At 42.0% G+C, this 14,481-nt stretch overlaps 1 protein-coding gene across 2 annotated transcripts in view; it reads left to right on the top strand.

The window, feature by feature from the left end:
- The first annotated feature begins 19 nt into the window (after positions 1-19).
- Positions 20-14,481, top strand: part of cacna2d3a (calcium channel, voltage-dependent, alpha 2/delta subunit 3a) — a 117,152-nt gene continuing 102,690 nt past the window's right edge. Inside the window, exons 1-2 of one of the 2 annotated variants that reach the window (XM_005914631.3) lie at positions 20-934; positions 1,201-1,282. In XM_005914631.3, the coding sequence (XP_005914693.1) occupies positions 810-934; positions 1,201-1,282 (207 nt within the window). In that variant the 5' untranslated portion in view covers positions 20-809. The remainder of the gene's footprint in view (positions 935-1,200; positions 1,283-14,481) is intronic. The other variant, XM_014338774.2, reaches the window with a different exon arrangement.

The following is a 14,481-nucleotide window of genomic DNA, read 5'->3' as shown; positions in this document are numbered from 1 at the left end:
TTCTACCAAGGGGCCGGACACCCCGATTTCCTGCTGTCTTTTTTAAAAACATACACACTTTCTTTTTTTGTTGTCCCACTTTCATCAGCACTTTAGCAGTAATTCCTGCTTCAGTGAACTGGGCATACAGCGCATGACTTGATCTGACATGAAAGCTAAAGGCTATAGCTATTATAGCCCTGTGAATGAAGAAGCCGGAGAACGACAGGGGCAAGTCCCAAGTATGGCGCAATTCAACAACAACAACAACGGCATCCTCTGTAGCCTTTCCTCAGACTGTGTGTGTGTGTGCGTTTCCGAGCGCGCACCAGAGTGCGGGAGAGAGAGAGAAAGTGAGAGAGAAGACCAGTCGCTTCATTCAATTGGAGTGGGCGTGCTCTTGTGCGCTGCATCGTTTGATGATCTCCCCGCTTCCCCCCCAGAACCTCCACTCTGTGCTCTCCGTGGCTGAGGTCGGCCAATCTAAGCGACCGAGAGGACTTTCCGTGCCGGTGAACACGAGCTCCACTTTCCGTCGCTCGGCATAGCGGGGTGCACCTCGCCGGTCAGCGGGGCCACACCGCAGCACTTTGGATAACTCACATAGCTGAGGATTCTGCCGTTTGCCAAAGCGCATCGCCGCGTCCCACGCCAGCCGAACAGCTGGACATGTTACCATGAATAATTTAGTCAGTCAGCACAGGTGACTTTTAAGCTCCCCATTTTATTTTTATTTTAAAATTTGGATTCTCTGGAGGGAAAAATCTCTACGGTGGCAGCATAAGCTCAAAACTCGCTCTGAGCGCGTAGGGGCGTTATTTTTGCCCAAGATGCAGGTGGATCGGAGCGGTGTGCTTTTCAGTGCTGGGTCTACGTGGCTCCTCTTACTTTTCTCAACTCTAAGCATCAGGGTCACGGGGGTGGGAGGAACCCACCAAAGCATCCCTCCGTCTGTGTAAGTAGATGTCCTTTTACGCGAAAGTGCTGTTTCAAAGTGGTTTCAAAGCAAGACTTTATACAAAGACAAAGAAAAAAACCCGGCAGTGTGTCCTCATCGTCAGTCTATTTTATTTTATTGAAATATATTATATATTTATAATATAATTATATATATATATAAATTAAATTCATCTCATAACTATTATATATGTGTATTATAACTTGTTTTTCCCCATTTCTCTGTTTGGCCTGTGCACTGTGCCTATTTTTTAATATCCGCAGGGTGAAGCTCTGGGCATCAGCGTTTGGTGGGGAGATGAAGTCCATCTCAGCAAAGTATTCTGGGTCGCAGCTGCTGCAGAAGGTGAGCTGGTTTATTAACAGAACTCATCTCTTCAGGCGTCAAAACAGATACACCCTTGAAGCTTTAAACAATATTCAAATTTCCAGATGGTTTATCTTAGGTAGGGTTTTTTCTTTCTGTGAACACTAAAAGAAAGACAAGGTTGTTAAAAGAGAGTCTTTTAACAACTGTAAATATGTTTTTTATTATTTAAAAAAAGATTTGCATTCTTGGGGAAGTACCGAGGAGTGAATATACCCAGTACACAAACTTCACTTTGTCCAAAACTGCATTGATGTGATTCTGCAGCAGACTGTTTATTTAAAAGCTTAAAAATACCTTCTTTTTGAATTGTTGGGTAGATGTGAAACATAACGCTTGTGAGAGAAACTGAGTGGTGTTGGGTAATTTTCGAGTTGAGAGAAATGTCACTTTTCTGCTCTTAAACGGCAGGATGTGTGCTTTTTAGCCACTTGAGAATCAGTAATGCACTTTGACTGTGTAAGCATGGATTTAAAAGCATATTCGGAACACATGCCATTTAAATAGGTGTCATTTCTCAAGCACTGCGTTCATGCACACACACACACACACACACACACACACACACACACACACACACACACACACACAAGTTTACTGTCAGAAAAAAAGCATTAAGCTATATTTCTCACACATGTAACACCCCCTTACCTCTTTTTATGCCTCTCTGCAATCTCTTTTCGTCGCTCTTCCACTCTGCTTTGTGGCATTAATGCAAGATTCGAGTTATGATGGAATGCAAATTTCCCTAATGGAGGACCACTTTATGAAGCTTGAGTTAAAACTGGCTAATGGATAATTAGTGGATAAAAGGCCAAGTTGAAACTAACCTCTCAGTGGGCAGTCAGACAAAATGCTACACATGTGGCCACAATCTCAGGACTCTGCTGGGTGCAAAGGACCACCCTGCTGTAAGGTGTCACACAGGCCAGGGTGGAGGTCTGACGTGGAGCAAAGAAAACGGGAGCCGCGTGTGTCATGTACAGTTCCACGCCCAACGTACGTGGCCACACACTTCATATTCATGTGCGCAGTCACATCGTTATACGTGGGCCTACAGCATGGATTTCATCAGCGGCTGATAAGGCAGCTGACTGGTGTTATCTTTTTGACAGGATAAAAACTGTTCCCCCTTTTCATCTTTTTTTTTCTGCCTCCAAAAAGAAGATAACCCTCCTACAGAGTAATGACCTCTTTATGAAATGCAAATTAAGGCCTCTGGGTTAATTGAGCAAAGAAAAGACTTGGCGACCACTTTGTCAGGAAAGTGCATTTTCCACACTAAACTGTTATGATGCAATTGTGTCCACATGCACAGTCCCACAGGATGTGCAGGATGTGTAAATGCACACATACATACACACCTGTAAGTTTTGCTAACAAGTCACATCATCCCATCTATTATGCCATGTTGTGTGTCCAGTCTAGTCCAATAGCCTTTGTCCAGGAATGCTGAGAAGGGAGCACATGTACCTTGAGGGCACATATGCTTTTAAATAAGCAGAAAGAATGAAGCATGTACACTGTTGTACACTGAGACGAGGATGGTAGTGAAGAGAAAAGACCAAAACGTGCGTGTGTTTTTCCCCCAGGCAGAGGACAGATGGACTCAGCCTCTCTTCAGTTATCTTTCTGACCCTAGCGTAACTAAACTCCCTTGGAAATGACGATACTTCTGTATGAGTCGCACACATGCCGCTTTTTCGGTTCAGCACCATCTTCGCCATCAAACCAGCACGAAGAAAGAAATAGTTTGTAGTGGACAAATTGCAAATTTTAAAGTTTCCTAATTACTTTGTTGCACAGAATATAATCTAAACAGTACGCTAATCTTAATTACCCTGGCACAGAAGTACCATGAAGAGGAAATAGTGCTCAGCGGCATTTACACTTTGTTTTTTAACAGTTTTGTGTTGCACCTATTGTGCTTCATGCTGCTTCTTTGTGTGTCAAATTAAAATGCCGCTAATTGAATTCGATACTTCCTTTGTGTTGACTCTGCTTTAATTTGATGCTTGATTTGACTTCCTATTTAATCTTCCTTAATAAGAGATATTCTACAGAAGTGCACAAGTGTTGTTAATCATAATTAATAGTACAAAGCCTAGAAACAGTTAACTTAATTCCTGCTTAATTAACTGAGTAACAGCCCTAATTCAAATACGCTAGTATACTAAATTAATATTGCCAGAAATAATTCACATAGATCTTTTCAGTAATTTCAGTGAGAATAAAAGCAGATTTCCAGAATAATTTTTAAATATGTTTATGATTTGGGTGACTTTTTAGTATGATTCTCAAAAGGATTTGAGCTTCATCAATTCAAATCCATTTGAGAAATTTCAACTTTAGTGCAAAGACACTGATTTGTTGGGAATAAAATCAGTTGGGAGCAGATTTTTCTTTTGTCCTTCTTCTGCGGTTCTGATCTGTCATCCCTTCCCACGCCATCGCTCGCTTCCTATATCCATCGGAAACAGCTCTTGTTTCAAGGTTATACCAGTCAAGACACGTGTGTGTGTGTGCTTGTGTGAAGAAGAAAAAAAGCTATGATCAATAATGCCTTCGGTCTGTTACAAATCCAGTATTAGCGACTCATCTTCTCATATGCATACTAGCGGTGCATGTTCAGCGCAGTGTAGCTGTATTCGCACACACAGATATAAAGGAAAGGAGATTTCTGTTGGAGACACATTAACCATCTCCCACTGATAGTTAGAATTAGCTCTGTGTGTTTTACCCTCTTCACTGCTATTTTGTTGAGATCTTTAATTTCATGTATCATTGAGCAACCTGTCTATAAGAGCCAGGCTGGCTGCGATGGCTGCGTCTGTGTGCGTGTTGTTGGCTGGCTGGACCAGTTTTCAGCTCGCTGATGTTATGGCTTTCTGGAATCAGAGAAGTGGGACATTATGCGAGGCTGAAATAACTTCAAGCCTTTTGGTAATGGAAGATACAAGAAAAATGATCAGGCAGCAGGATTGCCACTGTGGCTGTGTGAAGTTTCCTAATGCACGTCTGCGATCCTATTTTTAAAAGCATAAGCTGAATCTGAGAGCGAGGAGTAGGCAACAGGGTACGTGCTTGCACCGTGTGCGTTAAGTTAGCATACCTAAAGTACGTTAAGCGTGCTCAGTCGCACATGCACACACCATCTCTCATACAGAGGCACATACGCAGAGAAAAAGAGCAGAGGGTGACGTGAAGGTGTAATGATGTGTGACAAGGCTACGCTGGAACCGATTTGCTTGGGTGGGGAAGAAGAGTGTGCGTGTCTGTGTGTGGGTGCACATATAGTTTTTTTATGCAACGATGCCACATCATTTACTCTTACAGAAGGGCTTAATGGTTTAAGGCACTGGCATGTCAGTTGACAAGAATCCTCAAGAATGAGTTGAATAAGACCGAGCTAAGTGGCTCCTCAAAAAGAAAATAGTTGTTAAGTTCTCCAGTCAAACGTGCTCCATGTGTGTCTCTCTGAAATCGAGAGAAAAGGTTAAGGAGGATAAAAAACAGCAAAAAATTTGTTTTGCTGGGATTATTTCAATTATCTTAACAGAATTCATTTAATTGATGGATGGACTAATCTTCAAGGAAGATGAAATATGTGTTTATATGATATAGTGACAGTGTTCATCTTGTAGTTTCCATCCCAGCAGCGCACACCGTGCAAAGCTTTTCTTAAATCTCCTTATTTTGGTGAAGTATTGTCAATAAGAACGTTTGGAAATTAAAACTTTCCAGTTTGATATTTACAAAACAAATACGACATGTGATTAAATGCTATCATACATCAGTCAATTCTGCTTTGTATACACTTGTATTACAAGCCAGTACCAAGCGGTTTATCTGACATAAGCTTTCAGAAATCTAACGAACACATTAATAAAAACACAAAGGATCATTTATGTCATTCGGTGCCATATCAGGATCTTCTGAAGGATGTTTTACAACTTGTAGAAAAAATTCTGGTTTTATTTCAAATTAAGATTTTAGTCACACTAACCAGTTTTAACAGCACGACTAATTGCCTGCTTTTGAAATGGAAATGATTCGATATATATATGTATATATAAATATATATTTTTAAACCCTCATTTCAAATTAATTACTTATTTGGAGGACAGCATGACTGACTATAACTTATATAATTTTAATTTCATTTAGCATTTTTTATTTATTCTACAAATGTTGTGTAATTTTCATTTTAAATAAAAGAAGAAGAACCTTTTTTCATACATAAATGAACGTTTCTATGTTTACAAAGCAAACGGTCTCTTTGTTAGCAGCGGGTTTGTTGCTAAAGTGGGAATGAAATTCTTAATACACCCAACGGGTCTTCCATAGTTCTCTTTTTGGAATTTTATGGAGAGATTTTTAATGTTTAAATTCTGCAAATGCACCCAAATTACACATTGGATAATAACAAGTATCTATAACTGTGACTACGTTATTTATTAAGCTGCAGAAATTAAGGGCCATGGTAATTATCCTTCAGAATTACATTTGTAGATAAAGCTTTAAAACAGCATTTAGATATGTGAATATTATCAGCTTGTTTTATAAACTTTGAAAAATGTCCTGAGGTGTGTGGGCTGACTAAAGCTTTTCTAAAATTGTGGCTCATGTAAGTTTTCACTTGACTATCAAAAAACAGAAGAAAAAATACTTATTTTGAAGAGCACTTTTATTTTTGTCTCTTTTTGCCCTTTATTTGACTTTCTATTTCTATGTGCATGCGTGTGTGTGCGTGTGTTTATGGTTGAAGTATGCATGATGGTGCCAGTCTGCTGCCAAGGGTGGGTGATGACTGAGGCGTTCCAGTGTAACACGGTGTCAGTGAGGGGGAGACGGCTGCAGATTAGATTTAGCTTTGGGAAAATTGAATAGCTGTCAGGTTTGGTTCAGCATGGCTGGCAATGAGGTGAGAGAAGGGAGTGTGTAAGGGTGTGTACTGATGACTGTCCCGCTTTCCCTTACCTCCCCCAACCCTCCCATCTCTTTCCTCGCTTCCCTCTCCCACCCTCACTTGTTCTCATTGACCAAAGCGTGATCTTGCTAAATTTGACTCCTTCGCTGCTCCTAGATGGCAAGAGGTGAGAAAGTGATGTGTGTGTGTGTGTGCGTGGACAGGTCTGAATACCCCTGTGAGGACCAGTTTGAGTTTCAGATCAGGGGAAGGCATTTTAGAAGAAGCGAGGACCTTTTCCCTCAGTTTTTCCTTTTTCACACCCTGCAAACAGCTTTTTGAAGGATAAGGCTTGGTGTTATGGTTAAGACTAGAATTGGCTCAGGGCATAGACAGTATAAGAAATGGATGTAGCTGCAGTGACATCATCCACTGGTTTATCCTGTTATGAAGCCACAGTCTTGTTGTCCCATAGCTTTTCCCTATGCCTGGCAAATCCATATTCAATCCATAATAATTTGTTCAATATATTCACTATACATCCTCCTTCTTCTCACCTATGTCCAAATCATCTCCACCTTGCTTCTCTAATTTTGTCTCCAAACTACTCATCCTGAGCTAAAATAAACTGCCCGTTGGCACAGGAAAAAGTATGTATAGGTAAAGCTAGAAGGAACAACACAATCTAACAAGCGATATCTTCTGATGAGGAATAAAGGGAATAGTGCCATAGCTACTAACTTTCTATGTTAAAACAGCAACACACAGTCATTAGTGTGAGATGCTGAAAGTGAAGCCAACGTCGCACTGCCAAGAACTGCTGTTCCTTGAATGGCCACTTGAGATTGGCGCCAAATTGAGGCACTCCGTGCCTGTAGCGCTGGTGACTTGTTTAATTATTTTAATCCAGTTCTGTGACACAGTACATAGATTCCTGCACTGACACCATGTCCTAGGAACCTGTGCTATAGTTTTAGTGAGTGGAATTTCAGTATTTTATTTGTGACCCTATCAGATAATTAGAAGATAACTGCGTCTGTGCAATGCATTCATCACACTACAGATGCACCTTTGTTGCCAAACTAGTATTAACTTGAACTATATGCTCGACCCTCCCACCTGAATATGGCAACTAGCTTAAAAAATGCTTTATAAGAAATCATGCTCACTTGGTCCATTTTTCTATGCAAATAAGGGTCTGGATTCATAAATCTGTTAGAATTACTTGTGAATAATAATACAGACAGTTCCTCTTAAATGAATTTTATTTCCCTGCAGTCTGGCCACAGCCTCAGCTGATTGTTAAGGTTAGGTTAAAGGACTAGCCTCTGTGAATGTCCTCACAAAGATAGATATGTAAAGGTGTGTGTAAGCGAGAAAGAGGAAGAGCAGGAAAAGAAAGAGGAATGCCGTGTCACAGAGTTAATTACAGCGTTAGCAGACAGGAGTGAAGCCTGTGCTGCTATCCTTTCATGTCCTAGCTGGCCTGCTTTAGCCAACACAGCCACTCACTCATACTGTAATTAGTGCTTTGTTGGTGAGAAAAGCTTGAGAAAGCCACTATGAATCAAACACCCTTTCTTTACTGTAGAGAGCTCAGGAGCAAGCAGTGAGGTCCCTTTGCTACCAGATTAAAGAACTTAAATTCTTAAAGAGCTAAACTGCTGACATTGTATTTGTGAGCTTAGAAAAGTCAAGTGCCTTTTGATGGCTTGTTGTGTGGTTTTTGTGAGTTTTCCCCAAATTCTCTCCAAGTTGATTTATAAAATTTATCTGTATATATATTTGATTTAGTTGCTGATTTACATTTGCAAAGAAGCTAATTTTTGTGTCCAGTTCCTGACATTTCCGCCAGAGATGGACAAACAAACATATACACACCTAGTGTTTGCTTGGTGCTGCTGGGATGATGAATGTGAACTTTGAAGATAAATATCCACTGTCATCTGTCATCGGCGGCTCAGCTCTGCCTCTGTTGCCCTGCAGATAAAGAGGATCTCACTGTGGCTGCACAGGACATTAATGAACACACACACAGATTTGTGTAATTATGACAGATTGTTCACCTGGCGTGCACCAGACTCGACTGCATACAGAGAGTAAAGATTAGCCAACTTGGTAAAGGGGTGGAACTAGTACTATTAAGCACATTAAGGCGCGCAGCACCGTGTGAAGGACTGTCTGTGATTTGCAGCTGTCGACATCAATCACATAGCCTTTTGTCTGGATCCACCCTGCATGCTGTAGGTAAGGATTGCTCTTATAAAGAAATGCTGTCAATAGGAAAATGAACATCGTTGTCATTATAGCTGCACTATCAATCACAAATCCCTCCACGTATGTGTCTATGTGTCCTAAACTGCTGCATGCTCAGGTCATTCTACGTATTCATTATACTTTCTTTCTTTCTTTCACTTTTGTGGCTTTCACCTTTCTGTCAACTCTTTCCTTTGTCAATATTTTCACCCATGCGTTTATGCACTTCTTTGCATCTCCCTCAGTTAATCTTCTCTCCTTCCCTCTCGCCTTTTCTCTCAAAGTCTCTCGACTCCCTCCATCCCTCTGCTTTAATAATGGATAGGATGCAGCTACAGCACTACAGAATACATGGAAGCCGATCTTGGGACACCGCAGTGTTCGGAGCAAGTGTTAAGCCCACACCCGCAAAAATAGTTCCGCTGGCTGTAGCACAACGCCCTGCACTCGGTGCTCTTGCTGACAGCTTTTGTCCCAAGTCACCCTTTTGCTTCTACTTCAGCTGTGCGAACTTACACACACCCACATAAACACATTTAGTTTTACTGTGCTTTATGGAGTCCTTCAACACACCCTGTTTGTACAACACTTCTTATAGACTGTAAGAGCGCTGCCAACTCCGGCTCAGTGGGACAGCAGTGGCCCCTCCTCATCATGACCTTCACCTGCACTTGCAAGCAACTAACACATGCACACAACGCAGGGTGGAGGAGTACAGTTGTAACTGAATAGCAATGTAGCAACACACATGAGTATTATTAACAGATCTTGTCTGCATACTAAAACCTGTGCATATACGTCATTAAATGTATTATAACTTCCCTGTGTGTTAGTGTAACGGAACAGTAATAGTGACGCATACATTAAATGACTACAGTAAATTAGCAGTGCCTAATGTGCGGATGGCATAGAGGCAATGCTGAGCAGCAAGCAGTGACGAACGATTACTTGCATAGGACACTGGGGATCAGTATCAATCAATCCTGACCTGTATTGATTACATGGTGTTGTTTGGCATGGAACAAAGACAGAAGGCATCAGAATAATATAGAGCACAACTAAGTACCTCAGACTGCAGCACCACATCCATAAAGTGAGAATTTAAATTCCATTGCTAGGTGTGAGAGTTTGTGATGAAATTAAGAAGATGCAATAAGCTATGAGACAGCTGATTAGACCAGATGTTAGACACTGGATCAAATCAATGATGTCAATAATAATGATCACTTTCAGAATAAATGTGTGTTGAAATCAATGCTGTGTGTGATGTATCTTTTTAATATGACAAAATGTTTTGTTGTGAATTTATTTGCCATTTTTGAAACTTTCTGAGGGCTATGATGACCATATTTTCTCTCTACTGTTATCTGTTTGCTTGTTTGCAAATAAAAGGTAATGCTGTCATGAACAAATAGCCAAATATACGGTCGAACACCTTGATGCTGAACTGATGGTGCAGCACTGTTAGATAAGATAAGATAAGATAAGATAAGATAACCTTTATTAGTCCCACACGTGGGAAATTTGTTTTGTCACAGCAGGAAGTGGACAGTGCAAAAGTTATGACGCAAAAATTAGAATACAATAAGAATAAATACAGTACACAGCTGTACAGAATAGAATAAAATAATATACTATATACAGTAGAATAAAATAGAATAAAAATATACAATAAGATAAAAATAGAATACGAATGCTATATACAACTGAGTAAAAATACAACGATGCCAGAAAAGATTATTGCACTTAGTGTTATTGCACATGTGTGGATGTGTGTGTTTGTTCAGTTAAAGTTTTTATTATGGAGTCTGACAGCAGTGGGGAGACCTGTGAAATCTCTCCGTCCCACACCGTGGGTGCCGCAGTCTCCCACTGAAGGAGCTGCTCAGTGCTGTCACAGTCTGCTGCATGGGGTGGGAGACGTTGTCCAACAGGGATGACAGCTTAGCCGCCGTTCTCCTGTCACTCACCACCTCCACTGGGTCCAGAGGGCATCCTAGAACAGAGCTGGCCCTTCGGATCACCCCAGATGTGCTCGGAGGAAAGTTAGACTTGTTTGTACACTTACCAAGTGGCTATTTTGTAAACCTTATCAGAAGCTTTTAAATACTAGTTGTATTAATGTGGCTTAAATATGAAATAATCTAATTATTTCATAATCAAGCTACCTGAAATTCGCATGTCTTTAAAAAGTTAATATTTAAAGTTAATATTTGCAGGCTATCAGAATCAAAACTTTGCAGGCATTTGGTAGATCATCGTTGTTTTGTTCTATCTTGCTAAACAATTTTGTGTTACTGAACACAATTCCTGGTTCTTTGATGACAGAGTGAGGTGTATCACTATGGGAACTGCCTTGGCGTGACCAACTACAGAAGCTCATATGACACCATATCTGTCCATGTTCATCCTAACACAGCCAACCAGCCCCTCCTCATTCTAAGCAGTGCTCAAGCAGGGAGGGAAGTGTTGGTGAAACACCTCACTCTGTTATCAAAGAACACTCTTTTTCTCACTATGGGAGATGTAGCTCACTCCAAGATTGTGCCAGCCCTCTGAAGCTATGCTCCGGCACTACTCGAGGATCTCAGATCCTGGACCCGAGGCACTAGATTCCAGCAATGCCTGAGCCAGGGATGACAGTGCAGCAACATCCAGCTTATTAAAACACACAAATGTCTGTAGTCGAGCTTGCTGCCGGAAATTTGCAGCAATTGGACTGACACATCTCCGTGTAAAGCCCAGGATGGTGGGAAATGCTAGCAGCTCTGCTGTGGATCACCTGGATGATATATCCATCACCAAAGGTTGGGTTGGGTCTCAAACATGCTTTAGTGAATCCAGGATCCATGTGCAAACAAGAGAGTTAAATTGAATGAGTCTGTAATTCATTAACTCGCTTGGCTGTGGTTAGAGCCAACAGCGGAGCAGTTTTAAGAGAAACTTCAACCTGGTGTGGGTGAGGATGGTGTATCTCCCTGTGCACCTAAGACAGAAACCCCTGTGATTGGGAGTGGCCTTGGCTCATCCGTTAGAAGCTGAATGATTCTGCTATCCAGTGTTTGGATGGCCACTGTGGAGCTATTAAAATTAGTGACAGCCCCTGATCCCTCACTCTGATTAATGCTGGAGAGATCGGGCTGAGCAGGGGAAAGCATAATGCAGTGTGTTTGGCCATGGGTGGGCCAGCGGATCCACGAACCGCGGGGCATCTGCGTCTAACAGGAAGAAAATCACTGGACAGTTTGTGTTTTAGAGATCTACGGAAGCCTGGCTGTATCTCTGCCATATCTGCTCCATAACCTGCAGGTGCAGTCTCCATTCTCCGAACAGTGTGTATAGAACACCTGGCACGTGAGTGGCTTAAAAGGTGAAGAGCCATGTGCTACGGCAACTGTGGAGTTGTCTGTTTTCACTAAAACATGTTGCCCCCGGAGACATGGCAGAAAGTGCTTCAATGAGCACTGTGCGGAGCTCCAGCACATTTATGTGAGCCATCATGATTCCAGCCTAACCTGACAGGGATGCATCTGTGGTCAGAGTCACCAAAAGCCGGTGGATTCCTCCATGGCCGGAGAGTCATGATACATAACGGTGTTATTTTTACACTGTGACCGAGATTGGCGGTGGGGGCACACCCGTAGAGATGTGATACACCGCTGAAAATTCCTCATCATAAGCAGCCCCGAATGCAAATCAAATATTACCGAGGCCATGAGGCCGAGACAGAGTTTGAATCGCATGTTATTTTCCCCAGCTGAAAAAGGGAGAGACAGTGACTGAAGGATACGAGCTTCCATTCTGAAAGTGTGACGCGATAAGAGATGGAGTCTTAACCCCGGGTACTGTGTACACTATCCGGTCTCCAAGTAGCTCTTTTCCAGGTTCATTGTGAAACCAAGGCCTGTGAGCTGATTCACGGCACCAGAGCCTCTGATCTGCTCTTGTTTTTCTTTTGAAATTGGTGGTGGGGGGCTGCCCTTGGTAAATCGCCAGGTTACAGGAATGCGAGGAGATGGGGACTGAGAGAGTGCTGCTGGTGAACTGGGGACTTCTGAGTGATTTGGTTACTCCTTCCAACACCTTCCTTCTCTTTGGGGGGAAGAGAGGAGGGACACAGAATGTTGCTGGCATGCTAGGCTGAACGTTTCTTTTTCTGTTTCTGGGTGTGATGGTTTGCTCTTTGCAGCAGCTGCTGCACAGGAATGCTTGCAGCAAGGTCTACCTTGATCTGGCGGACCTCCTGTCTACATTCTGGCCCTACTCTGCCTACCCCTCACAGCTGCTGCTAGTAGGAGCCTCTTGCCATCAAACAGGTCGCATTCTGCCCTTATAGCATCCTGGGCTGTTGGCCTTGGAATATCAAGCTTGGCAGTAGCCAATTTATTCAACTTCGGCTCCACTTCGTGGCCTAGACTCCTGGTGTCCTCCAGGTTGTGGAAGGCAGAGTTGTCGCCACCCAGCTTGCCCATGTTTTGGTCGAGGAGGTCCTCGAACAATGGGGGCAAGAGCGAGGACTCTTATTCCTTAATGTCCATCCAGCTTGTGGTGGACAGGGGGTTGGCATGTTTAGTGCCCTGTAACGTGTTAGCCCGAGTTACACAAACATCAGCTGCCTTGTTAACTTAAACCAGGAACTGCTGGAACAGCTCACCTTGTCATGATTGCTGTTCCACAGTGCGTAACTATAAGTGCACTTCTTTCGAAGGACTCAGCACAATCCAGACTGGAACTAGAAAACTGCATTCGGCAGTGTACTCTTCTACAGGACGGCTGAGAACTGTTAAGCAGCTAACCAAGTTAGTCTGGGTGTGCTGAGGAAGCTCAAAGTAAGAAGAAAGGGAGAATGAGTAAGGAGGGCCGGCTGTGTTACAAAGAGGGGGTGGCGCCCTGATCATGGCCCGACAGGGCTGTCATAGACAGACGTGGTGTCACTGGAGCTTCTGTAGTTGGTCACACCAATGTGATTCCCATAGTGAAACAGAGCGAAGTTATAAAAAAGGACTTATTTTTACAGACAAGATTAATTGTACTTTATTAGACCTTTCAAGTGTTCAGGTGAAGTGTCTATATAAGCTCCCCAAGGTTTGCTGAACCAAAAAAAAGAAATTACTAGCAACATTAGCATGTTGTACTGCAGCTTGATGTTATGTCAAATTTGAGCAGAAAAACCGAATATCATGCTATAAATAAAAGCTGATGCTTGTAGCAACACACAGAGGAGTAATATCTTATGAAAAACACTTCATATTATATGATATTTTTATGTAGTATTTTTTAATTCAATTTTGAAAGCTTCATTTGTTAAAATTATTTGCTGTTATATTGAAAAACATATATAACATATATATAAAATAGATGAATAATATAGATAGAATAAATATATAAAAAAATAGATGGTGCCGCGCTGTATGCAAGCATTGTCCATGTGAGAAGTTCATGGGCTACAGTGTTGCCAGCTAAGACAAACAAGAACTGAAAAACACATGATGAATATGTTTTAAAACAATGTTTGTGGCATTCTGGTTACATGGTCCTTAACACTGGATATACTGACGTCATGCATGCCCACATGTAGCCCACAAAGCAGGCACCATCTCAGTGCTAGCAAAAGCAGTTTACTCTGTGATGCGCATATATCTCATCCCAGTGCGCTCCTGGGAAATGATGTGGAACAAGATCTTCAGGTCGCATTAGCGTGACAGTGATGTTTGCCATTGCAACTGCAATCTGTCAAATCTTTCAAACCCAGGTAGCTGCATGTTTTAGAGGCTGGCAAAAGACTCGGGCACTGGAGACTTTGTGCTTCTACTGTAAATATGGAGTGATTTGTAGACTTTGTATATATTGTTTAACCCAGTCATTTGAGCACAGTACAACATCATTAGCTTATGTTCAACACTTACATCAAATTGTTCATTATGTTTATGTGTTCAGTTCAACTTCATGGTGTCTGCTGATAAATGTTCTGTGGTTCTCAGCAGTATTCTTGTGGTACATTTACCCCCCCCCC

Source organism: Haplochromis burtoni, unplaced genomic scaffold, assembly GCF_018398535.1.
Source record: "Haplochromis burtoni strain Fernald_Lab_line unplaced genomic scaffold, NCSU_Asbu1 Contig_9, whole genome shotgun sequence".
NCBI classification, from domain to species: Eukaryota; Metazoa; Chordata; class Actinopteri; order Cichliformes; family Cichlidae; genus Haplochromis; species Haplochromis burtoni.
The sequence above is the reverse complement of the archived record's forward strand: the minus strand, read 5'-3'. Positions and strand labels throughout refer to the sequence as shown.